At 39.2% G+C, this 27,481-nt stretch overlaps 2 protein-coding genes across 12 annotated transcripts in view; one reads left to right on the top strand and one right to left on the bottom strand.

Moving 5' to 3' along the window:
- Window positions 1-11,870, bottom strand: part of unc13bb (unc-13 homolog Bb (C. elegans)) — a 187,451-nt gene extending 175,581 nt beyond the window's left edge. For 10 of the 11 annotated variants that reach the window (XM_078956187.1, XM_078956188.1, XM_078956186.1 and 7 more), the window contains exon 1: window positions 11,542-11,843. In XM_078956187.1, the coding sequence (XP_078812313.1) occupies window positions 11,542-11,563 (22 nt within the window). In that variant the 5' untranslated portion in view covers window positions 11,564-11,843. Of the gene's footprint in view, window positions 1-11,541 lie in introns of all 11 variants that reach the window. The other variant, XR_013659497.1, reaches the window with a different exon arrangement.
- Window positions 11,871-13,335: 1,465 nt separating this feature from the next.
- stoml2 (stomatin (EPB72)-like 2) lies at window positions 13,336-23,466 on the top strand. The gene is made up of 10 exons (XM_004086577.5): window positions 13,336-13,520; window positions 14,420-14,572; window positions 17,248-17,347; window positions 17,530-17,588; window positions 17,692-17,793; window positions 21,484-21,618; window positions 21,755-21,899; window positions 22,042-22,121; window positions 22,526-22,654; window positions 22,747-23,466. Exons 1-10 carry the CDS (start codon window positions 13,479-13,481, stop codon window positions 22,867-22,869), a joined length of 1,068 nt encoding a protein of 355 aa, XP_004086625.1. The 5' UTR covers window positions 13,336-13,478; the 3' UTR covers window positions 22,870-23,466.
- Window positions 23,467-27,481: the final 4,015 nt, after the last annotated feature.

The raw sequence follows: 27,481 nt of genomic DNA, 5'->3' as shown, positions 1-27,481 counted from the left end.
TACAGTTTAGTCGCAGATGTCTGCCACCTACAGTGGAAAGAGGCTTGGTGCGAAATGTTGAAGTGGTGCAAATTTCACTAATCTTGCTCCAGGCTTTATTTCACTGCTCCATGCCAATATAATTTGGCATGGAATATTTGTATGAAAGACTTGGTGTCATGCAATTCCGGCCGGGTACAAACAGCAATTATTAATTTATTCTCCATGGTCAATTTTGAAAGGTTTGGCACTTCCGTTAAATAACAGAGACCCCATCCATTCATCACTACCAAATCTGAGTGCCTGATTAGTCAAAGTTTGACCTGATTTGACTTTCAACGCCTTTCAAGGCTGTGCGTTTTGTACATAAAAGCCAAAAATGGTTGTAAAAACTTGCATAGCGACACGTGAATGCAAGGGTTCTGAAACACCGAAGCCCGAAATGTGCATTTACAAGAGTAAAAAGTTGACACTTGAATGCATATTGAAGATGGGCGTGTGAATGTTATTACTTCAGTAAATAAAATGGGCAACAACAGAATAGTGACAAGTATGCAAAACTACTTTGTATCAGTCCACATCAAAACTCTTCCACATAAATCAGCAGACGTCATATAACAGGAGATTTAGATCAGCAGCTGTCATATGACAGAAGATTTGGAGATGGCTTTGAAGCATCTGGAAGGATGATTGAAGTGAAAGATTCAGTTAATCTGCTCCTTCAGCAGCATATCTTTGTGTGCACTTCGACTAAATCTGACAACACAAAACTTGACTCATTTATATAGTCTAGGAGCTTCCAAAAATGGACGGCTGTCAATGAAGCAACACCATTTCAACTGATCCAACAAAGCTGAGAGAAAAATGATCTCAGTGTTTAAAAATAATCTCTGGGCATAATCTGGAAGTGGCTGCAGGAACTGCTAGCACCACTGCAGCATTGTACGTCCGCTTTCAGCTGCCTGTTGGGTCTCATTTGAGTAAGTGATGGAGGGAGGAGCAGATGGCCAGGGGATTATTCTAGCAATCTCTGAGCACTCCCAGTCTCAATCTGTCCCTTTTGTAATTCCTATATTCTGCTTTACACTCTACGATGAAGCCAGAAACTCCATCACTGTTCCCCCTGCAGGGTAAACCTCTCCCATCCTTACTACGTTTATACTGCCCTTGGCATTGCACTTTAAAGCAACCACTTTAAATGAGAAGTCTATGTAAATGAATGTTTCAAGTTAACCTCATTCAAAACTCTTGTGTTCATGCGTCGCTATGCACATTTTAAGGTGTTTCGAAGTAGAGCTGTGACGGTGTCGGATTTTTTATCACCGCGGTGATGAACCACCACCTCTGAGACAGTGACAGCCGCGGGCGCGTGCAGGCGGGTGCAACGAGGAGAAAGGAGAAGAGTGATAAAGGTTTCCCATAGAAAGCCTTTATGTCTGAACACAGGACTTGCAGAGAGAGTAAATTATCAGCAAAGATGAATGTGTTTCATGTGTTTATTGTAGTTCCAATCACGCACCATATGCAAAACTTAAAAAAAAAAAAAAGTGTTAAAAAAAAGTGCGGTGATGCGGTGATGACCTCATCACCGCGGTGATGCGGTTATCGTCACAGCCCTATTTCGAACACGCGTGGAAAGTTAAGCAAGGTCCAATTTTGACAAACTCAGATATGGAAATGATGATAGATGGCGTCCTTTTTCACAGAAGTGCCAACCGTATATTAATTAATCATAGAGGCGAAATTAATGGTTGTTTGTGGCCAAACTGCAATCATTAATGCGATTAATGCAATAGTTTGACACCCCTATCTATAATTTGAACTACAGAAAAGATGGCATGAAAAAAGTATTACGATTATCAATAACATGTTGAAAAAAGGTGGAAGGGCAATAAACTGTTATTCTGACAGATATAATGACCAAGTAATAGCAGTTTATATCTCAATAAAGTCTATGGGATTTTGGCTTCTTGGAGCCAGCCATACTTGTCTAGGATGGTAGGGGGACACTGAGTCTAGTTCTCGTATACAGTCAATGATATAAACATTGTTAGTTCTGAAATTATAAGAAGCCTGGAATATATCTTTCATGCTGCTTTAAGCTTTAAATATTATTATTATTATTTTGCCAGTTATATTTTTACTAAATGACTTGTTGGCTACGCACAAAATGAATGAGTAGGCCATCTTGGTAAATATTGATTAGTTGCACCTGTTTTTTTCCCCATTAGTCATTTTTAATTTTAGAGTTGCAATATCACACAAAACAAATAAAAGCACATTGTATGTCTAATGTTGGTTATTTCTTAATTTACAGCACTGTTTTAATGTAAATACTAAAAACCTCTAACCTCTAACATTTCTGTCCGTAGGCCTTTAAAAAATATAGAAAACTTTACTTTGTCAAATAGTGTCGATATTTCCAGCCGGAAAATGTCACCTTTGTCGCCAACACATCCTGTTCTTTTGATCCTGGCAGGGCTTATTGTGCTGCCCACGCAGGGGAGAACGTCAGCATGCCCCCACCCACTTGACTCCCTAGCCAATCATGATCCCAAATGAGGCTACCCCCACGTGCAGGTCACACAGAAGTCTTGCTGAACCGCACAGTGGGGAAAAAAGGAGCACATGAGGCTGATTGAACCACATCCATAAACTGAAGTAATGCGCCATGATTTATACTAAGTAACTCTTTTTTTTATTTTTTTTGTCCTGTCCAACAACAAAACATTTTACTTTTTACATTTTTCCAACTTGAAAAGTAAATTACATGTAAAAAAGGTTATTTAAAGAACAATAAACAGCAATGTTTTGACATATTGCTGTCAGGATGTAAATATAAAACAATTTAAATAAATGAGATCATAAGATCATCCCAGAGAAATTCTAAGTTTCAACTCCCAAAGTGAAAGCTGCGTCTTTATCTGACGCCCATGTTTCCATCTCTCTGACAAAGTTTGAAGCCAAAGCCCCTACCCCACCTCTCTACCTGCTTATCCTCTCTACCTGTTCACCTGTTCATATCCTCTGCAACGAGTCATTTTTTCCCGCGCCCCTCCACTGTATTCTACACAGAGACCGCAAAATACGGTCATCATAGAAGCAGGTTGACACGATAGTCGGGGCGCTCCAGCACAGATTTAATCAATTCTACATGCGCGCCGCGTGCTGTCTGAACAACAGCCCCGCCCCCCCGTGCACACAAATAGCTAGACAGACCTCTGCTCTTCAGCGAGAATAGCGAAATCCACATCATCATTAATTGACGGACAATTGACTGACTTGGTGAGTTAAATATGGCAGATAATGTTTATATCTTGTGGGACACACCAAAAAAGCGACTTCTCAGTACCGATAGCAGAACCGATTAGGTCAGATCTTAACAATACTGGGGTCTTGAAGAATGTTGCCCCGGGGCTCGTTCAATACCGGGGCTCAGTACCCATCCTTACTCCTATGACAGTGCTTCTTAATTATTTTTTGCAAGCCCCCTCCCTTGGAAAAAGAAAATGACCACCCCACACACACACACTCGCCGTGGACTATAAATGAGACTATAAATAAGATCAGTATCTATAAAAATTGTGTTAGTATATCTAAAATTGTATCTTCGTCTAAAACAGAAGAGAAGCTTAAAGTGCCTGAAATAAAAAATCTGTCAGTCCTTATTTAAACTTTGACCAACTGAACCATTTGATGCTGAGATAAAATATTTCAGTCAATAAATAATATTAAGTAAAGTAAATTGATCTGAAACATTAACACAGCAGCACCAATAATTTTAACGTCTGAAGACATAGGTAAAAAGCACTTTGCTGATTTTTTTCTCAATGATCGATTGTTTGTTTATGATCTCTAAAAGCGCAGCTGTTTTACTGCATTACCTGTTGTCTTTGTGTCAAAAACTGACACCAACTAAACGACAGGCAGACGCAAAAAATACATTTATATGGAAAATAAAGACACATCATAAAAATTTCTACAATTAAGGGTTACTGGCCGACGGGCGGTTCAGGCATCCACGGCGTGCATTAAAAAGTGATAATGCACACTTTGAAGGCCATTAACCCGCTTATACCATGATCACTTACAAAAGCAATAAATATTATATTATTTTAAGTTAATTCCTGTTTTATTTCTCCGATTGGATCGCTTTTCTAACAAAAAGCGGACTATTTGTTACGTGGTGTGGCACGACCGCTGCAGTCAAGATTCGGCAATATAAAGAGATCTATACAGTGGCGGACAAAATTGTTGGTACCCTTCAGTTAAAGAAAAAAAGTCCACAATGCTCACTGAAATGACTTGAAACGTTCAAAAGTAACAGTAAATTAAAATTTATTGAAAATTAAATAATCAAAATCAGCCATTACTTTTGAGTAGTTGATTAACAGAATTATTAAAGAAAAAAAAACTAATGAAATAGGGCTGGACAAAAATGATGGTACCTCCATAAAAGACTGAGAACTAATTGCCCAGGGGGTCATGATGAACTCAGGTATGTCCTTTAATTGACGTCACAGCTGTTTTCAAACCCATAATCAGTCAGTCTGCCTATTTAAAGGGAGACAAATAGTCACGTTGCTGTTTGGTGAAAAGGTGTGTACCACACTGAACATGGCCAAAAGAAAGCGAAGGAGAGAATTGTCCCAGGACATTAGAAACAAAATTATAGACAAACATTGTAAATGGTAAATGGCGTAAACTTATATAGGGCTTTCTACCTTCTTTCGAAGGCCCAAAGCGCTTTACAGTCACAGTCCCATTCACCCATGCACACAGACATTCACACTGATGGCGGCTCCGCTCCAACCTCCCACCAGAGGCAAGGTGGGGTTCAGTGTCTTGCCCAAGGACACTTCGACACATGGGAAGGCGGGAATTGAACCTGCAATCTTACGATCGTGCGTCGACCGCCCTACCGCTGCACCACGCCCGCTTTATGGACGCTTTATAGCTTTTATAGCCTTTAAGGTAAAGGCTATAAAACAATCTCTAAGCAGCTTGAAGTTCCTGTGACGACAGTGGCACATATTATTCAGACGTTTAAGACCCACTTAAACCATGGTCCAGGTGAATACTCGATTCTGATTGGCTGCTGCTGGGTGTGCATTAAAACCTGAAATTGATGACAAATTGAGGAGACGGATAGTTCGAACTGTATCCAAAGAGCCCAGAACAACCTCCAAAGACATTAAAGGTGAACTCCTAGATCAAGGTAAATCAGTGTCAGATCGCACAATTCGTCCTTGTTTGAGCTAGAGTGGACTTCATGGGAGACGACCAAGGAGGACACCACTGTTGAAAGGAAATCACAAAAAAGCCAGACTGGAATTTGCATTGTGACAAGCCAAAAAGCTTCTGGGAAAATGTCCTTTGGCCAGATGAGACAAAACTGGAGCTTTTTGGTAAGGCATATCAGCTCTATGTTCGTACACTCAAAAATGAAGCATACAACCAAAAGAACACTGTCCCTACTGTGAAACATGGAGGAAGCTTAGTTCTGTTTTGGGGCTGCTTTGCTGCATCTGGCACAGGGTGTCTTGAAGTTGTGCAAGGTAAAATGATATCTCAAGATTATCAAGGCATTCTGGATAGAAATGTGCTGCCTATTGTCAGAAAGCTTGGTCTCAGCTGCAGGTCATGGGTCTTCCAACAGGACAACGATCCAAAACAGCCAAAAACACCTAAGAATGGCTAAGAGAAAAGCGGTGGACTATTCTTAAGTCGGCTTCTATGAGCCCAGATCTGAATCCAATCCAATCCAATCCACTTTATTTATATAGCACATTTCTCAAACTGGCAGTTTCCAAAGTGCTGTACAATGACCAAACACCAGACAAAAGATTGCCAAACAAAATAAAAACAAAGTACACCAGTAAAATGAATAAAAAAAAATTAAAATAAAAACGAGGTAAAAACAAGATAAAAACACAGATAAATATAGATTAAAAATAAATAAATAACAAGGTAAAAACAACATAAAAACACAGATAAATACAGTTAAAAATACTGTAAAAACACAGGGGACCACACAACTCATGCGGTGTTAAACGCTAGAGAGTAAAAATGCGTTTTAAGACGGGATTTAAAACACTCCACAGAGGGCGCTGTTCTGACATGCAATGGCAGAGCGTTCCACAGCTTAGGGCCAACAACAGAGAACGCTCTGTCTCCCCTAGTTTTGAGCCTCGTCATGGGCTCCACAAGCTGGAGCTGGCCCTCTGACCTCAGAGCACGAGCTGGTTTATAAATCTGAATGAGGTCAGAGATGTATTTTGGAGCCAGTCCATGTAGAGCTTTAAAAAAAAACAATACAATTTTAAAATTAATCCTAAAATTAACAGGAAGCCAGTGCAACGACGCAAGAATAGGAGTGATGTGTTCATATTTTTTGGTTCCTGTTAAAAGTCGTGCAGAAGAGTTCTGGACAAACCTCAACCGGGCCAACCAATCTTTGACGTCCCCCAGACAGTTAAGTAAGGGCGTCAGGGGCCTGCTTCCATTATTTTTAACAATGGGCATGTACAGTTGACAGTCATCTGCATAAAAATTATACGACAAGCCATGTTTCTTAAAAATTTCAGCTAAAGGAAGCAGGTATAAAGAAAAGAGTACAGGTCCTAAAATTGAACCCTGGGGAACTCCAGAAAGTAGTGGAGTAGAGGAAGAACTGGAGTCCCCCAACCTAACCGTAAAGGACCGCCCTGACAGGTAAGATTTAAACCACTTTAGGGCAGTCCCCCTAACACCCACACAATATTCAAGGCGGTTTAAAAGAGTTGTGTGATCCACTGTGTCAAAAGCAGCAGTCAAGTCTAAAAGTACTAAAATAGCAGAATTACCAGAGTCTGTGATTAAATAAAGATCATTAAAAACTTTCAAAAGAGCAGACTCTGTGCTATGAAATGCCTTGTAGCCTGACTGAAAAGTGTCTAAAATCCCACTATCATCCAAAAAAGGTTGCAGCTGTGCCATTACACACTTTTCCAAGATTTTAGACACCAATGGCAGCTTTGAAATTGGTCGATAGTTGGCCAAGCATGTTGGATCCAGACCTGCCTTTTTAAGTAAAGGTTCAACAACAGCTTCTTTGCAGAAGGTTGGGACAAAACCTGATGACAGGCTGCTATTGATGATCTCTGTGACTGAAGTGCTAAGAGTGTCCCAAACCTGTTTAAAAAAGCGAGGTGGGACTGGATCCAAGGGAGAAGAAGATGCTTTTAATTTACTAACAATCCCAGTCAATTCCGACACCGACACTGACTTAAATCGGGTAAAACCAACAGAGTCCTGCACAAGCACAGATTTTAAGAAGGAAGTGCATGGGGAAATATTTGCCCTAATAGCAGCTACCTTGTTGTTAAAAAAGAATAAAAAAAGTTCACACATTTCATTTGTCATCTGTAGAGTGGAAGATGGATTGGGGTTACAAACGGAACCAATAGTTTTAAAAAGAATGTGGGGCTTATTTACATTTTCTAAAACCTATCTGGATAAATTCTTTGTTTTTTCGGCCTTAACGGTATCTTGGTATTTCCTCCAACTGTCTTTAAGAATATCATGCGAGACCTGCAGGTGATCCTGTTTCCATTTGCGCTCTGCTCTACGGCACAGACGCCGAGCGTCCCGCGTGATTTCGTTGAGCCATGGCTCCAGCTTCCGTTTCTGGCAAGTGGCTTTTAATGGAACAACGGAGTCTAAGACTTTGCTGCAGGTCGAAATAAAAGAATTCATCAACTCTTCTGTGCCTCTGACTGCATGAGGACAATCGTGAGACAGCATTGATGCATTGAAGAGAGGAGGGAAAGTAGAAGCAGTCTCAGTCCTAATGGAGCGACTCAGACGAACGGGACCCGAGACTTTCACATTATGGTGCATATTAAAAGTAAACATAACAGGACTATGGTCCAATAATACATTGGCACCCACCGAGACATTGTCTACCGGAAAACTATATGATAGCACAAGGTCCAAAGTATGTCCACGTATGTGAGTGGGAGCAGTGACATGCTGTGTTAAATTAAAAGCCTCGACTAAGTTTTGAAAGTATTTCACCATTGGCTTCAAAGGGCAGCAAACATGCACATTCAGGTCCCCGACAACCAACAGTTTGTCATACTGAGTCAGCATATGGGCCAAGAAGTTTGGAAATTCCTCAATAAAGTTCATGTTGGGCTTAGGTGACCTGTACACAACAGCACATAATATTGGCTCTGCCTGCCGAAGCTCAAAACAGTTCAGTTCAAATGAGGAGAAAGTTGCAGGGGATAAAATCTTGAGCTCAAAACCGTTCTTCAGGACCGTGGCTAGGCCTCCGCCACGACCTGTGGTCCGTGGAGCATTAATAAATGTACAGTCAGGGGGTAAAAGCTCCGAAAAGGCGGCTGACTCACCGGTGTTGATCCACGTTTCCGTCATAAACAACAAATCCAGTCCCTCGGACTTGAAAAAATCTTGCAGCACCACCGCTGCAGTTAAGATTCGGCGATATATATATGCTGATCGTCCCAATGGGTTGAATAAAGCATCAGTTCAGAGAGAAAGTTAATCTCTTACCGCTTGTTTTTGTCCAGATGATGAAACAAAACATTTAAGCTAGCTGACCAGAACTTCTTTTTTCACCGTGCGGTTATCAGGTTTTAATGCATACCCAGCAGCCAATCAAAATCGAGTATTCAACCGGACGATGGTATAACAGTTTTTAACGCACACCCAGCAGCCAATCAGAATGGAATTTTCACCCGGACCATGGTATAACAGATAATAGTAAACCAATAGTGGCGCCGTTACTACTGCACGCCGCCCCACTATTTGAGAAGCACTGTCGTATGGGCAGAAGTAGGGAGAGGTGTGTGTGATGGTGGGATGGTGTTTTTGTTTCTTTTTATAATGTTAAAAGTTTGGATAATAACTTTTTTTTTTTTGTCTGTTTAGTTTATTGCTTTTAATATTAATTTGGTTGAACAAAATTTTGGATTTAGGTGAACATTTTGACAACAATAAAGAAATCTATTCTATTCTATTAAACCACTAACTGATACTCAACAAAAATATAATTTAAAATTAAAAAAAATTATATTTTTATAAATAGTGTAGTCACTGGATTCTTTTAAAATGTTTCTAACACAAAGTTTATATCATACAGCTGTGAGGATTGAGAGAAAGATGAGAAGAGAGAAAAATAATTAGAACAGATGGAGGAAAGAAACAGGTTGGTCTTATATTTGGTGGACGTTCAGGGTTGGTGATGGCATCTAATATCAAAGAGAGCAGTGATGACTTCAGGTAGGAATAATTAAACTATTGAAACCACAAAAACTTAAAAACTCATTCTGGTTTGAACTTCTGCTAATCACGTAGTCACTTATTTTGGGAAAACGAGTGCAGACATACAAGACAAGAGAGTCACAACAGAGAAGATGAAGATGATGATAATGATAGAGAGACAGAGAGACGATCAGCTGATGATGAAGAGGGAGAAGAAAACAGAGGTACAGAAGAGAGTGCTGGGGCAAGGCATTACTCAGGAGATCCTTCTGAATGGCCTTCACCCAATCCAGGGGTGGATGGGGCGTTTTATTATGTGCATTTATGTCTGTGTGTGTGTGGGAGGGAAGGGGGGGGGCTTTTATAATGGGGCTGCATACCCCTATGAAATTGGGTAGTGGCGCCCCTGACTAGAACCATCCTATTTTGAAAATCTTATGAGTTAAAGATCACAACATTGTTGAAAAATCAGACATTCCAAAAATTAAGTTAGTCTTTGACCAAAGGGAAAAAAATGTCAGCTCCAAAATCAACTGCTCAAATATACAAATATTTAATAAAAACAACATGAAGTTTAAAAAACTACACCCCATAAAAGGGGATACTCACCATTAGTAAATTACACAGTTCCTGTGTAACAGGGGGGTCACCAATTACGTAAGTGTGGATTTAGTATTTTAATGATTAAACCAGCTCTTAGCTTGCCATTCTTATTCTGCAACATTATATTCAAATTATTTGGGGGAAAAGAGTCAAGGGCTGTTTGCAACTTTTCTTATTTTGTTTTAATTTTAAAACCATCAAAAAATAAAAGGAACACTTCAGGATTGAAAAAGGATTTACACCTAATTTAGTTTGAATGTTTTTTTAACCCAATGGCCATAAAAATAAAAAATAAAAGCTTGTTAGAAATACTGAGGGTACCACATGGGGCGCATTATTCCAGTTTACGTCTGCCAGAATTATGCATGGATTGTTTCGTTGTTTTTTTTTAAATCAGGAAGGAAAATGAAGATATGGTGGAAATCACAGAATAATAAATCATTCAATAAGTTTGGGCTTTTTTTTAAGTCCTTACTCAGCATTTTCCTCTCAGAAATCAGATACTCAATAATATTTAACGCACGATCTCCATAAACCAGACCACCAGGTTAACAGGCAAACAATAGATGATTAACAGAACCCCAAGGAAAGAGTGTGATGGATTAAACAAACAAACTTAATTAAATTGGGACTGTTTATTTCATGGGAATGCATTGATTGGCTATTTTTCTAATAGTTACAGCAATTGGTCTGTCTATAATCACTTTTTTCATAATTAATCCTCAATATATCAAATCGTGCACATTGTTGTGATGAAGAATTTCAAAAAATCTTGAAATGAATAGAGGAATACAATAGAAATGTGTTTATAATGCTCTTAAAAAGGCAGCGATCAGTGTGTCTGACTAAAAGTCAACAAACAGGCTTAATATAATTTTTTTTTTTCTAGGCTGTTTTTGTACAGGTTTTCACAGATGCTCTGTTCATACGCTCTCTGACCAAAGAGAAGGGGAAACACCCTTATTAATTCAAAACAAGTCATGTTTTGTAAGGAGGGGAATGCCTACCTATCACAAAGGTAATGTGTTAACACAAAGCACTGTCCTCCTTTTTCAAAAAAAGCAAAATTGCTGAAAAAAAATAATATTACATAACATATTTTGGTTGTGAAGAGATAGATTTCCCAAGGTCCTCTCTTCTTTTGGTTTGTCTCAGTGGGACTTTTTCCAAAACATCAGAAGAATGAAACACAAAAATTAAATTAAATCAAAGTGACACGTTGCATGTTATAAAAAATGTTAACTAGCATTGATTTTATGGAACACTTATGAATACAGTCAAATTTTCATTGAATTACTTAAATTAGTGCATTAAGCAATACAAAATAAATGTATTTATTTAAAGAAAATAGTTAAATCAACAGTAAAATACATCAATCTCAGTCAAAGTGTTTGGTTAACCTGCGTCCTGTGGAGGACTGAACAGCTGGTGTGTTCATTTAACAAAATAAATGCAGAGGGGGAATTTAACTTTTTATTTACGTCGAAAATACTTTTAAAAGTTTAATTTATTTTATCTATTCTTTTTTTGGGGGGGGGGGGGGGGGTCTTTCTTTTTTTTTTATTATCTATTTATTTTTGTGGTATTCTCAGGATAAGTCACATTTCCATCACAAAATAGTATCTTTGACTGACTTAAACGATAAAACACTTTTGAAAGTTGAGAGTAAATGCAAAGAGAGACACTTACCTCTGACACATAACAACGACATGGCAAAGCGCTCCAACTATAAGTCCAGTCCGGGAAAGCTTTCAGCGGAGATTTACTTGGTGAGGTAACATTGTAACATTCGTTAAATGTTTGTCAACGCTCTGAAGCGAACACCTCAATGTTTACACGTCGCTTACAGATGCCAGACATTGGAGAAGAGCAGTAAGCCTGTGCCAGGTCCACGCCATTATTAATACTCTCATCCCAGGTTTTCAGGACTAGAGAAAGAAGAGGCGTGGTCAAAGCACCTGTTACTGGCGTTTAAAGCATCCAATGAAAATACCGCAAGAATGCAGAGGGCGGAAACATTTTTTAAATACAGAGGTTTAACCAATAGCTGATCAAGATACTTTCACTAAGCAAACAGGTGACGTAAACAGTATATAAAATGAAAATTTTAAACAATGACTGTCTTTTTTTTTTACTTTTCAAAAACATCTTTTTACATCCTATATTATGTTTAGCATGTTTTTAAAGCAATTAATAGAATAGAATAGAATCTGTATAACAAGGTCCATATGTCAAAACAATAAACAAATCCTTAAGTTATAAAGCTTAAAATACAGGCAAACATAAATTATAAACTTAAAAGTAAAGAACCTAAAAACTTAGAATTTAGGGGCTTAAAAAGACATCCATACCAGTACCTCTAAATTGAGGACTAGTAACCAAGAGAGCTGTGCTTGATGTTGGTGAGGTTTAGAATGATTTCATTCTCCAAAACGTTAAGGCGCTGATTAAAACCATAAATAAGGCTTTTTAAAAAGCTTGAAAAGTGTTAATTTCTACACCAACAAACTTCTCACTTGTGCTGCACCACAGTGGTCTTTCTGATTAAATGGTGAGGGCATTATCATATGGTATCTGCACTTCTTGATTGTACTGGAACATGAATAAAACCAGCGTCCCAGAGTGTTACATTGAGCATATAATATACTGCGTCCCATTTGGTATATTAACCCCCCAACCCAACCCCTTTATGCTGAGTGTCAAACAGGAAAGAATTGGGTCCCATTTTTTAAGGTCTTTGGTATGAAGGATTTGGACTCACAACCCTCCAGTCACAAGGTGGACACTCTCCCACATAGCAGCTGAGTTGGCTGAATGAATGAATGAATAAATGAATGAATAAATAAATGGATAAATAAGGAAGTAAGCAAGCAATTCATTAGGTAAGTAAGTAAAGTTCAGTCAGTCACAGGCAGATTTGCAATTATTTACAGGAAAGTTACACACCTTAAAGTGTCATATCTGCTTTGATTTTATTTATTTATTTTATTTAGGTCTTGTAATGATGATTAAGGGCAAACCTATATAAAAACATTGACAACCAATGGCTGATTTCCTTTGTTAAAAGAACTGCACGAGTTTTTAGTATGCAAAATAAAGATTCATAGAATTTCTCTCTAAAAAAATAAAAACAGCGAAACACTGTCCTAATGCGAATTAATTTAGGCATTACACCAGGGACACAAGTCAAACAATTTTTTTCTCCAAGCGTGACTCCACTTCAACAATAAAGTACATGTGACTTTTTGATATTATTTTGATTGTTGTTTTTTAAAATATACTAATACTGCTATTGTTGATCTTTCAGTACTTGGCAAACTTTAAAGAATATCTAATGATAATTTCTGTTTTATAAATTTGGGAAACTGGATTAAAAACCTTGACACAGCAGATTCTTTCTTACCATTAAGTTCGTAATATAAAAAATAAAATGAAAAACACCAATGTTTCCAGCGGAACTATAAACGACCAATTTCTGTTGCAGACCGGAGGCGTTCCGTAAGCGTACAGATGATGTAACGTCCATTTCCTGGCTTGTAAGGGTCACTCGTAAGTGAGGAGTTTGAATTGAACCTAGTTTAGAAAACTACTTTTGGTCACTACAGTCCTTGCATAATATTTAAGCCATGTTACGAACGCTGTGTCGGACTGGTGGAGCTATTTTGCTGGTAAGTTTTGTTGAGATTTTGTTAGGTTGCGAAGGGTCGGGAAAGGCTGCCTGTGTCTGTCGCTACACTTAACCCTAAGTAAGAGATTTTCTTTTTTCCTTAGTAAGTAAATAAATAAATAAAATAAAATAAAAACTTTTTTCCACTCCACATTAGAATTCATTTTTTAGATTTAATATTCGTTTGACTTGTAAATTTTTGCAATAATGTTTGGTTCGTGATTCATAAATGTTTTGCACGTCATATCCAAAACATACTTTAAAAGTTTTAGCTCAGGTTTAAAATTTAAACTCAAAAATTCAGAGTTTAAATGAGAAAACTTTTTTTTTATTAACCAGATTTTAAATCAAATGAGAATATGATTGCTTAAGGAAAAGTCAAGGAACATTCATTCATGTTCACGGGAAACATGATGATGATTATAGACGACTATATTTAATAAAAAATAAAATTATTTTTTTTTAATATAAATTCTGGTCCTAATGTATTTAGTTTTAAAAGTATAAAAAGAAAAGGTAGAGTCATTGACAATATTAGGGGCTTGTTTTACTTTTAACACTGGTGATAAACAATGCTGGAGCTTCCTTTAAGTTGTGGCCACAATCCATTTTTAGTCTTACATTAGTGAAAATTTATTTCATACTTGTGCAAACACCTGAAAGAGCTTCAGTGTTTTTGTCCACGTCATGTTGTGTTCTGCTATCGATATGCAGTAAGGAATGGATTTGTATAAGTGGTTGTTAAATTAATAATAAACTAATTCTCCTCTCATCTGATAACTTTAATTTTGATGTGTTTTATTGTGATTATTATTTTAGGTTAAGGCCAGTAATTTGTCATTTTCTGTAAAATGTTTATATATTGATATGTTTTTATTCATTTTATTTTATTTTTCCCAGCAAGCTCAGCGGCCTGCACCAAGGCTCTTGGTTACACCAGTGCAGCAGCGATGGGCTTCCAGCTTGCCAATGAACACTGTGATCCTCTTTGTGCCCCAACAGGAAGCTTGGGTGGTGGAAAGAATGGGTCGCTTCCACCGCATATTGGAGCCGGTATTATCACTCTCTTTATTAAATAAAATAAAAAAAGCATAGTAGATACATGAACTTGTATTAAAATGATTGGCAATGGCTCATGCTGTGATGATGGGATCTATCTATCTATTTATCTATCTAATCTATCTATCTTAACTAATCTATCTATCTATACACACACACAGTGGTGGACAAAATTGTTGGTACCCCTCAGTTAAAGAAAAAAAGTCCATAATGCTCACTGAAATGACTTGAGACGTTCAAAAGTAACGAAAGTAATGAATGAAATAGGGCTGGAAAAAAATGATGGTACCTCCATAAAAGACTGGGAACAAATTGCCCAGGGGGTCATGATGAACTCAGGTATGTCCTTTTAATTGACATCACAGATGTTTTCAACCCCATAATCATTCAGTCTGCTTATTTAAAGGGAGACAAATAGTCACGTTGCTGTTTGGTGAAAAGGTGTGTACCACACTGAACATGGCCAACAGAAAGCGAAGGAGAGAATTGTCCCAGGACATTAGAAACAAAATTGTAGACAAACATCGTAAAGGTAAAGGCTAAAACCATCTCTAAGCAGCTTGAAGTTCCTGTGACGACAGTGCCACAAATTATTCAGAAGTTTAAGACCCACGGGACTGTAGCCAACCTCCCTGGACGTGGCCTGAAGAGGAAAATTTATGACAAATTGAGGAGACGGATAGTTCGAACTGTATCCAAAGAGCCTAGAACAACCTCCAAAGACATTAAAGGTGAACTCCTAGATCAAGGTACAACAGTGTCAGATCGCACCATTCGTCCTTGTTTGAGCCAGAGTGGACTTCATGGGAGACGACCAAGGAGGACACCACTGTTGAAAGGAAATAACAAAAAAGCCAGACTGGAATTTGCAAAAAAGCATGTTGACAAGCCACAAAGCTTCTGGGAAAAGTCCTTTTGGACAGATGAGACAAAACTGGAGCTTTTTGGTATGGCACATCAGCTCTATGTTCGTAGACTCAAAAATGAAGCATACAACGAAAAAAACACTGTCCCTTCTGTGAAACATGGAGGAGGCTCAGTTCTGTTTTGGGGCTGCTTTGCTGCATCTGGCACAGGGTGTCTTGAAGTTGTGCAAGGTAAAATGATATCTCAAGATTATCAAGGCTTTCTGGATAGAAATGTGCTGCCTATTGTCAGAAAGCTTGGTCTCAGCTGCAGGTCATGTGTCTTCCAACAGGACAATGATCCAAAACAGCCAAAAACACCCAAGAATGGCTAAGAGAAAAGCATTGGACTATTCTGAAGTGGCCTTCTATGAGCCCAGATCTGAATCCCATTGACCATCTGTGGAAGGAGCTGAAACATGCCATTTGGAGAAGACACCCGTTAAACCTGAGACAACTGGAGCAGTCTGCTCATGAGGAGTGGCCCAAAATACCTGTCGACAGGTGCAGAAGGCTCATTGACAAATACAGAAACTGTTTAATTGCAGTGATTGCCTCAAAAGGTTGTGCAAAAAAATATTAAGTAATGGGTATCATCATTTTTAGTTTATCATTCAATCTATTGTTCCTTTTGAACATTTCAAGTTGTGGACTTTCTTTCTTTAACTGAGGGGTACCAAAAATTTTGTCCACCACTGTGCGTGTGTGCTGCTCCTCGAGGATAAAAAGACTCCTTGCAGCATTTCTTTTAGTCTCATTTTTGAGCCAGTGTGGAAAGCAATGTGACTGCAGCAATGAGCAATGACTGTGCTTTGACCGACCCCAACACTGCGTGCATGTGTCCGAGTATGTGCCAGTAACTCATTTTTTATTTTTATAAATCTCTGTTTTGTTTCCTAAGTAATTAAGTAACTTGGGTTTCTATAGTCCAGTAACTTTAATCTATAATTTAAACTGTAATTCCAGTAATTAAATTACAGTAAGTCTTCGTTACTTTGTAATCCGTTACCTCCCAACAATGCTCATCAGTAATCGACCCTTATATATTACACTTAGGTTTAAGGATAGCCAAAAGCATGAAAACATCCAGTACCAAATGTAACTCTTTCCAGTACTCCATTGGTTTTAACACTCACATTTCAGTGTGGCCCGCAATATCAGAAAAACTGTGAGAGTTTGCAGCAGTCACTATGACCCTAAATTAAGCCATATAGTCAATGGTGTACAATCTTTCTACCATTATTTTTGCCCAAAGTCCCATTCACCCATGCACATACACACATATTCACACAGTTGTGCACTGCCATAGAGCCGCCATACAACATGCTAATCAGACCACCAGGAGCAATATTGTGTTTAACTTCTTGCCCAAGGACCCCTTCAAAAAAAGCAAGAACCAAGTTTGTGTGTTTCAGCCTGCAGTCTGAAAGATGCAGAAACTGAGCTTCCGTCTTTCAGACTGCAGGCTGACCGCTCAACCTCTTCGCCACGGTCCCTAATCTTAACCTAAATCTAACCTAAATTTAACAGCCCCTATTAAGTTTAAGTACTGTAACATGGGCAGAAAACTTTACCTTCTCATCACAAACTGAAGATGTTTAAAAATAAATAAATTTAAGGCAAAATGTCTGTGAAACAACTAAGAAGAAACGGTAATGATCTTATAAATGTAATTGTATATGAGCAATCACTTATACATTGTTTCTGCAGCTTTAATCAGCTCTGTGGTGGTTTTACTCAATTATCATCAATGTCTTCTTCTAGGGTTTAAATTTCCTCATCCCCTTACTTGACCGAATTCGTTATGTCCAAAGTCTCAAAGAAATTGTGATTGATGTCCCAGAACAGTCTGCAGTGTCTTTAGGTGAGTAGCCCATTTATAATAATTAAGTTTAATTCCGGATGGGGGTTGGAATAAAACTCACTTTTTTCTTTCTTGAACATTCTCTGTTTTCTTGAGGAATGTACTTCTCTGTTATTTAAGAGCAATGAAGTGGATGTGAACAGATGTAATGTAAATTTTTATATCTCAATTTACATTTACAGACAATGTAACACTTCAGATCGATGGAGTTCTTTATTTAAGGATCCTGGACCCATTCAAGGTACACAGCGGAACAGTTTAGGGTTGCAACAGCTGTCTGCTTATTTTATCCTTGTTTTTATGCATTGCCAAATCTGAAAATTTCCCATCTTTTCCTCCCTCAGGCCAGCTATGGCGTTGAGGATCCAGAATATGCAGTCACACAGTTGGCTCAAACCACCATGCGTTCAGAGCTGGGCAAATTAACACTGGATAAAGTTTTTCGGGTAAAGATAAATATCTTCCCTGCCTTAGATGAAATCAAATTTTATTTCAAACAATGTAGTGCAAAGTTTAGTACAATACAGGCAGCGGTGGCAGCAGCAAACCAGGCTGGAACAGCAGCTGACCCAGAGGAGAAGATTCCAACTGGTAACTCACTGGAAATAAAAATGATCTTTAAAACAAAAAAAATATTGGTTAAAATGATTAGTTAAACATGAACGTTTAAGGATATGAATCAAACAACAATAAAAACATGTAGAATAAAAATAATAATAAAGAGTTAAAATCCATGTTAAAAAGGTGGGTCTTAAGCCTTTTCTTAAAAATATTTATGGCCAAAATGCTAAAAAGATGCCTTTCCATAAGTTTTTGCTTTTTGAAACCAGTGCCAGAGGATCTTGGTTCCATGAGAGTTTTTATTTACCGGTACTGAAAGATAAAAAGGCACAAAACTTGAAATACTATTGAAATTTTCTTAAAATCAATCCGTACAATTTGCCCATGGTCCACATATGAAAACTTCATATTAAATATACGTGGAAAAAAGTGAGAAAAGTTATGGTTCTCTACATGAAATTTTGACAGATGTATCACAAATGAACCACGATAAAACCACAGAGGTATGAAATAACCACGCAAAGAACACGTAAACCCGCACTTCATTGAATTTCTTTATTTTGACATTCAAATCACTGAGCGGAAATAACGCATCAGCACCATGAGCAACGCCGCCGTGGGCCCTTGCGACGCTTTCTTTTAATTGAACTTTTGGATTCTCCATGATCTCTACCAGTTCTAAGTCAAGGCTGTCTCACACTGCCGCTACGTACAATCTGTGCAATGTCCATCTATCCATCCATTCATCCATCCATCCACTTCCACCACTTATCCGGGTCGCGGGGGCAGCAGTCTAAGCAAAGATGCTCAGACTTCCCTTCCACTTCCTCCAGCTCCTCTGGGGGGGACCCTGGGACATTCCCACGCAAGCCGGGAGAGATAGTTTCTCCAGCGTGTCCTCGATCTTCCCCATGGCCAGGGCTCGACAAAGCCATTTGCCCGCTGGCCCGGTTCTGTTTCTCGAGCCGTACGGACCACAAGACTTTATTTTTCACTTGTCCGCTCGGGCCACTAAAATATCTAACGGGTAATATATTTTTCACCTTTTTCAATAAAGTATATTTTGCGAAAACGTGTAGATTTACCTCGTTTTCATCGCTTTGAAAGTTTGACGTCCGCCATGATTGTTTTGGTCACGTGGTGCGCAAACTCCACAACAGAGATGCGTGCGCACCACCCATCTCCGGATGCGGAGAGCGAACACTGTTTACTCTCTGCATCCGTCGGAGCAACTTAATGGGGCGAAAAATAGCTTGGGAAGTTGGACAAGGAGACAACGAACGCTCAAAGATGTTTCTCAAACCTCCCCAAGATGGAGTAATGGGTGGATTTAGTAGTATGGACAGCAAGATATTTAATGAATGCATGGTAGATGAAACTGTATGCACTAAGCCGGGGGTCGGCAACCCGCGGCTCAGGAGCTCTTTAGCGCTGCCCTAGTGGCTCCCTGGAGCATTTTCAAAAATGTTTGAAAATGTAAAAAGATGGGGGAGAGAAATATATTTTTTGTTTTAATATGGTTTCTGTAGGAGGAAAAACAAGACAAACATTATTAACGTTTTCCAATGCTGTAAAAATGCATAGAAAAAACTTTGTAACGCCATGCAGGTACGTCACTTGCAGAGTGCCAAACAGGAGCCAAGCTGTCTGGAAGTTGAGCTGTCAGTCAATTGGCTGCGCTGGAGAAATGTCCGTGTCCCATACAAGGCACGTCTCCGAACAGCTTCAGAGAGGAGCAGGCAGCAAGCTTAGCTGAGAGCATTGTCTCCTTTCTGGCATTACAAGCCCCTTAATTTAAACCACGCACCACATTGAACATTGCACAGGAGTCATGAACCACTCCCCCTCCCACACTTATGTTGCAACATAAAGAAACAACATAAGAGGAAGAATGAACTAAGGTGGAACAACAAAACTGCCATATGAAAAGAAACGTGGGCAAACAGAAACGCTCATGCTGAGCCCTAATTAGATCAAGAGACCACTTCCCACAATCCCCTGCTGCTAACAGACCTAAAATGCACATGACCGGCACTACAATATTACTTTTTTTTTTAAACTTTATTCTGCAAAATGAAAGTACAATACAAAACACAAATTTACAAATTAAACTTCAGATATGCCAGGGGAGCATTCTTTTGTTCGAATCCTCAAAATAAAAATGACATCAAAAATCGGATTTCTTTATTACTTTTCTATTATTTTATCAAAGCAATGAAACATAATTCATTGATATTGTAGCGACCTGGGGGTTAGCCCCGCCTTCAGCTCCTAAGGCTCATGGGAAGTGGGAGTTTTGGGGTAAAACCTTGAGTGAGAGTGTTGTGAATTGAAGTCACGTCCATGCTGTTTTGGTTGTTTATGTGTGCTGGAGTAAACGGGCTTGATGCTGAAAAGGAATTTCGGTGCACTTCCTGTTTCTATCCGCTTGAGACTATCCGGGGTCGTGTGGTGTAAGGTGCACGGACAGTTCTGCAATGAAGCCATTACGCTAGCAGTTTGGCTTTCTCTTCCCCGCTAAAGTGACGTCCCGGCTGGGTCGTTATACAATATTGTAATGAAATTAAACTTGCACAATAGAGCAGTAGGGTGACGCGTCGTTCCCCGCAGAATGCACTGCAGGGCAAATAAACATTTAATCGTTAATAATGCTCATTATGTGTTTGAAGCAACTTAATAATTTTGATAGCAGGCTAATATAGCTAGTATAGATACACATTGCATGTGTTGCCTTCATTATAAGGCTTAAATAGGGCTTTTAATATTTTGCGGCTCCAGACATATTTGTTATTTGTTTTTTTTTCGTCCAAATTTGGCTATTTCTACATTTTAGGTTGCCGACCCCTGCACTAAGCTTTAAGCTGAATGTCAAATAATCAAAGGCAACTACAAATACCTGAATCTCAGAATCAAATGCAGTATAATGTCAAAGTAATTAATTTTGTCAAAAGTAAATAAAACTTCTTAACTATTGATTACGAACAAATGTGAAATAGCAGTGATTAGAAGCAGCATGAAAACTTCTTAACTAGTGTTACCTACTACACTGCAGTGCTCTCTTCAAAAAAATCTGAAACAGACTAGAGCAGATTTAAGTTTGATATGGTCTATTTTCAGTAATAGAAAAGTGTATAAATAAGTGCTAGATGTCACCAGAATGCACCAAATTGCACCATATTAAAATTTTCCGGGGGGGCATGCTCTAAAGTTGCAGCGTCCATCGCTTGCGTGCCGCCTGCGGTGGCAGGTCGCAATTTGCGCTGTGTCGGGCCAGTAACTTTCAGGCAGGGCCAGTAACTTTCAAAAACTACTGGCCCTGTGGGCCAGTGAAAATTTCTGGGCTATGTCAACCCCTGCCCAGGGCCTCCGCCCAGTGGGACATTCCCAGAACACCTCCCCAGAGAAATTTTCATAGTCAATGGGAATCAGCTTAAGATTATTTTTAAAAAAAAAACAAAAAACAGTTTTAATCACCTGTTTTTTTTAAGAAATAAAAGTTAGCAAAGAATCAAAAAATAGCACCTCAGTTTCTCATCGTTGAAAAGTTTCTCATCGTTTTGTCTTTATTTTTTTAGGAAAGGGAATCTCTTAACTCCAACATGGTTCACTCAATCAACCAAGCATCAGATGAGTGGGGAATCCGCTGCCTCCGTTATGAAATCAAGGACATACACGTCCCGCCTCGTGTTAAAGAATCTATGCAGATGCAGGTGAAATCGCCTTTTAAAAAATCTGTTTTATTTGATATGACATAACCTCAAACTATGCATTTTTTTTAAAAGATGGTAAAGTTCATGTTATAAAAGCTCTGGCTTTTAATCTATTCATTTTCTTTACTGCTTAAAGGTTGAAGCTGAGCGGAAGAAGAGAGCAACTGTGCTGGAGTCTGAAGGGTCAAGGGAGGCAGCCATAAATGTGGCTGAAGGTCGAAAACGAGCGCAGATTCTGGCCTCAGAGGGAGAGAAGGCAGAGCAGATCAATAAAGCAGCTGGTAGGCTTGTTTTTAAATCAGTTTTTTTGTGTTCAAAGGAACAAATGCTGCTGTTTTGCCAGTCTTGTTTTTCTGCTCTGAAATACTTGAAAAGTTTAGATTCCATTCATCGCTGTGTGATTAATTCCTCTGTTTCCTGCAGGTGAGGCTCAAGCAGTCATAGCCAAAGCTGAGGCCAAAGCAAAAGCCATACGTATGCTCTCTGAGGCTCTGACTGAACAGGTAATTGTTAGACTAAAGGTTCCTGCAACCTTTTACCGCTACAAGAGCTATTTAAGCCAATGTCTTATAGAGCAAAATCCAACAAGAGCTGCAGAGTTATACTTTACATAAAAATATATTGCTCAAAAAAAAGGGAACACTACGAACACACATCCTATACCTGAACAAATGAAACGAATTAATTTGTTGCATAGTTATTTGTGCAGACAACACAACAACACACAAAGATTAATTCATTCATTCACTCAGCTTCTAAACATGTTTTGTCCCTTTCTGGGTCACGGGGCTGCCGGAGCCCATCCCGGCCACTGATGGGCATAAGCAGAGGACAGGTCGTCTGTCTGTTGCAGGGCCACAAATCACACACTGAAAAGAGACTAACAATTATTGTATATCTTCTACAGAATGGAAACGCTGCTGCATCTTTAAGTGTGGCAGAACAGTATGTGTCTGCATTTTCTAACCTCGCCAAACAGTCCAACACCATCCTACTGCCATCCAACACGGGTGACATCAGTGGAATGGTTTCTCAGGTTTGTTTTCATGCCTATTCAATATCGGTATTTGTGCAGGTTCAGACTAATTTAAAGTCACACTAACTCTTCTCAACTTGATTTACTTTCAGGCCATGACAATTTATAGCACATTGTCAAAAACAAGCCAGAAACTACCACCAAAAGAGTTGCAAGAAAAGACGGAGGAACCCCTGAACCATTTGGAATCTTCTGAGGAGCAGAGAACTCCCTGAATGAAGTTAGAATACCAAACAAAAATAGAAGGCACCTTGGGGGCATCCTTGCATAAACACTTTTTTTTACTAAACTGACTGGTTAGAAATGGAAAAGCCACTAACCTTATGCAGTTTTCAGTGGAGCCCAATTTATTGTGATTCTCATCGTTTATTTTCATTGTTTTCTGATTTTTAAAAATAAAGGTCAGACTTGTTTTTAGTGACTTGTGTAATTGACTGGTAGGACAAATGTAAAAAAACTGAGCTGGCCACAGCAACTTTCTTCATTATACTTGCAGTGTAGTAAAATCTTAGGTTGGGTTTGATGTGTTTTTCCTGACAGTTTTTGAAAGAGTGTGTGTGCATTTTTGGTAGACCAGGAAGCCACCTGGTTTACATAGACCTAAATGAAATTATTCATTCTTGCAAATTTTCAACACCAGTGGGACCACACACTGCTTTCTGTCATGCTAGTAAAAGCCCTAAACAATGCCTTATGTTCACATTTTGACCTATATTAAATAGGAAAAATAATTGTATGTTTTATGCAAGGTCATTTTGAAAGAGTTGGATTTGGAAGGACATCCGATTAAATCTGATTTATGTTGGGTCTAAGTATTTTGAAATGTTTTCAAACACTGACAAATCACTACATCAAAATTTGCAATTGAAATCTTAAAACTTATATGTTGCAATTTGGTGCTAAGTTCCTAACTTCATGGGATAAAAGTGGTATTCTTAGATGGATTTGGATCAGTTCACCATCACAAAACATTAGCAATACTGTCATGGTGGTTTAGGGTAAAGACGAGTAATATTTGTGATGTATTTATATTGTCGGAAAACCACTTGGGTTTAGCGGAGCCATTGATGAGGATAGTAAGGAGAACGTTCTTTATTATATTTTTCAATAGCCGTAAATCAGCACTACAGACACAGATAGTGTAGTGACATTTACAAAAAGCGATAGCTTTCATTACATCCCCTTTTCTCAACAATAAAATAAAGGTGATTAACAATAGAATCTTTCCACGACATGTCTGGCACTCTTCAGTATGACGGAGCGTCATCGACCACCTTCCCAATCAAGAGCGGTTTGAAAAAAAGGTGTGTACTGGCCCCAACGCTTTTTGGCATTTTCTTCTCCTTGCTGCTGCGCTACGCATTCAGTGAGTCCGAAGATGCTCTTTGCTGATGACGTCGCCCTCGCTGATCACACGGAAGCTGCTCTTCAGCAACTTATCAATCTCTTTGCAGAGGCCTGCACAGTGTATGGCCTCACTATCAGCCTCAAAAAGACCAACATCATGGGCCAGGGAGTCAGCACCACTCCTGCACTTACCATTAGCATGTAAGTTGCCCCACCCACAGCAGGGGGCACACTCTGGACCTGCTCATCACAAAGGGGGTTAATATTTACAATGTCAGTGTGGTTGATGTCGCCCTCTCTGATCATTTCTGTGTATTCTTTGACCTGTCTGTTGCTCCCAAACCACCGCCTGGCCCTGCAGTTGTCCAAAGGAGACAAATAAATGAGAGCACTAGGGCACAGTTTGTAGAAATGATTAACCCTGAAAACGCCTCTGGTGCCAATGTTGATGAAATGCTGAATTCTGTTACTTCTAGCATCTTGAATGTTCTGGATGCCATTGCCCCTATGAAGGTTAAATTGAGAAAACATAGACAGAAAGCTCCCTGGAGGAACGATGATCTAGTCAGGGCACAGAAACAACAGTGCCGCAGAGCTGAGCGAAACTGGCGCAAGTCAAAACTCCAGGTTCATTATGAAATGTATAAGGGGGAGTTGTACGCTTACAACCAGATCTTATGCAGAACAAGGGAAAGGTACTTCTCTGAAATCATTGGAAGTTGCAGCAGCAACTCTCGTGTCCTGTTCACAACAGTAAACAGATTAACTAACCCTCCAACCCAGCTACCAATAGAACTGGTTTGCACACCTAAATGTAATGAGTTTGCTGTATTTTTTAATGACAAGGTTCAGGGCATTAAAAAAGCTATCAACTCCACAACACATAACTATCGAACGGCCCCCTACTCACTCTAAGCTGACTCACTTTGTACCTGTCACTGACCAAACTGTCCAAGAGACCATCACCCGTCTGAGCTTGTCTACATGCTGCCTTGATGTGTTACCCACTAGATTTCTAAAGTCTGTCCTGAACAGTGTGTTGCCATCAATTACTCAAATAGTTAACATGTCTCTTCAATCTGGAATATTTCCAGAGGCCTTAAAAACTGCAGTCATTAAACCTCTCCTGAAGAAAAGCGGTCTTGATCCCACTGTACTGAATAATTACAGACCTATCTCTAATCTGCCATTTTTAGGAAAAGTCCTTGAAAAAGTTGTCTACCAACAGCTCACTGATTTTCTCTTATTAAACAATTCATTTGATGTTTTCCAGTCAGGTTTTAGACCCCATCATAGCACAGAAACTGCTCTTATCGAGGTAACCAACGACATCCGCCTGAACACTGATGATGGCAAAGTCACTGTCTTAATCCTGCTAGACCTGAGTGCTGCCTTTGATACTGTTGATCATGGGATCCTTTTGCACAGACTCCAAGACTGGGTTGGCATCTCTGGATCTGCCCTAAGTTGGCTCAAGTCTTATCTGGAAGACAGGAAATATTTTGTTGAAATTGGGAGTTGTGTCTCAGACTACATGGCCTTGACTTGTGGTGTGCCCCAGGGATCGATCCTGGGACCCCTTCTGTTCAACCTCTACATGCTGCCACTAGGGCAGTTAATACGCAGTAATAACATATCTTATCACAACTATGCAGATGATACTCAGATCTATGTGTCACTGACAACAGGTGAATATGGGCCGGTGGATTCACTCAGCCACTGCCTCCAACAGATCAGTGCGTGGATGCAGAACAACTTTCTCCAGCTAAACTCAAACAAGACCGAAGTTATTATTTTTGGCCCACAGAAACAAAGAGAAAGTGTCAGCAGCTACCTTCATTCTCTTTCTCTAAAACCCTCAAATCAAGTCAGAAATCTAGGGGTAATCATGGACTCTGACCTGAACTTTAACAGCCATATCAAGTCAGTAACATCAGCGGCATTTTACCATCTGAAAAACATTGCCAAAATCAAAAACATAGTGTCAAAGCCAGACCTGGAGATACTTATTCATGCATTTGTCTCCAGTAGGTTAGACTACTGTAACGGCCTGCTCACCGGCCTCTCCAAACGAGCTGTAAAACAGCTTCAGTACATCCAGAATGCTGCTGCTCGAGTCCTGACCAGAACCAGGAAGTATGATCACATTAGTCCTGTGCTCAGGTCTCTGCACTGGCTCCCTGTACCTCAAAGAATAGACTTCAAAGCAGCTCTGCTTGTGTACAAGTCTCTCCATGGCCGAGCACCAAAGTACATCTCTGACATGTTAGTGCCATATGAACCATCTCGTACTCTGAGGACCACTGGGGCCGGCCTCCTGTTGATTCCCAGAGTCAAAACTAAACAAGGGGAATCAGCAGTCAGAGGAGACTGTATCATTCCCTTCAGAAAAAGCGCTTTTGGTCAGACCGCTTTTTCTGTTAGAGCTGCTACTGAGTGGAACTTCACACCTGTTAGTATCAGAAATCAAAACACATATCATTTATTCAAGACACAATTAAAGAAATGGCTCATTGACAATCAGAGCTGTCAACACTGAGTACATTTCCTCTCACTGATCCTCATTACTGTCATGTCTTTTATGTGCACGTATGTTCTTACATTTTTCTGTTTTTGTATTGTTTTATCATTAATTTGATTTTAGGTTAACTGCTTATTTTATTGAATGCATTGTTTAATATATATATGTAATGTTATGTAAATATGTAATTTTACTTTGATCTTTTAGGGTGATTTTTAACATCTTCCCAGGGACTGCAGATGAAAAATAGCCCTTTGGCTAACTCTGGCATATTGACAGAAATGTTTATTAATATGCGCTGTCCCCCCTATTCAAATAAATGACTAAAAAAAGCGTTTCAATATTCTGCAGCTAAAATCTGGAACAGCCTCCCTGAAGTCGTAAGACAGGCGTCTTCTGTGTTCATGTTCAAATCTAGACTTAAAACATTTCTGTTTAGCCGTGTATATGACTGAAAGGTCCTATCTGCACTTTTCTTTCCTTTCCTTCCTTTATTTTTAAATCAATTTTCAATTATTATTTTTTTTTCTTTTTCTTTTCTTTTAAAGTAAATTTTACGTTGATTATTTCTATGATGTATTGTGATTTTAATGCATTTTTCTGTTTTGTGAAGCACCTTGAATTACTTTGTGTACGAATTGTGCTATACAAATAAACTTGCCTTGCCTTGCCATTAGCGATCACACCCTAGAGGTGGTGGACGGGTTCACATACCTCGGCTCCACAAGCTCCAGCAACCTATCCTCAACGTGAGGATAGGCAAAGGATAGTGGCAGGCAGTGGCCTCATGGGGCACAATAAAAAAGCCAAGAAGCCCTCAGTTGGTCATGGGTAGCATTTGGCCAGTGGATTCGCCCACTTCCTGTTGCACACAGGAACTTTTAACAGGAGTTCGTTCGGTCACTCATGACTTCATACTGGCTTCAGATCTGGATGAGAAGGGGGGGGGGGGCAAGATG

This window comes from Oryzias latipes, chromosome 12 (genome assembly GCF_053564925.1).
Source record: "Oryzias latipes strain Hd-rR chromosome 12, Olatipes_Hd-rR_3.1".
NCBI lineage: Eukaryota > Metazoa > Chordata > Actinopteri > Beloniformes > Adrianichthyidae > Oryzias > Oryzias latipes.
Note: the sequence above shows the minus strand (reverse complement) of the source record. Positions and strands in the feature narration are given on the sequence as shown.

What these genes read in the sequence shown, in the direction of transcription:
- stoml2 (XM_004086577.5), top strand. Translation starts at nt 13,479, where the DNA reads ATGTTACGAACGCTGTGTCGGACTGGTGGAGCTATTTTGCTG. An exon ending in GGATCCTGGACCCATTCAAG is followed by an intron (nt 17,589 to 17,691) that starts GTACACAGCGGA and finishes TTCCTCCCTCAG; the next exon opens with GCCAGCTATGGCGTTGAGGA. An exon ending in CTGAGGCTCTGACTGAACAG is followed by an intron (nt 22,122 to 22,525) that starts GTAATTGTTAGA and finishes TATCTTCTACAG; the next exon opens with AATGGAAACGCTGCTGCATC.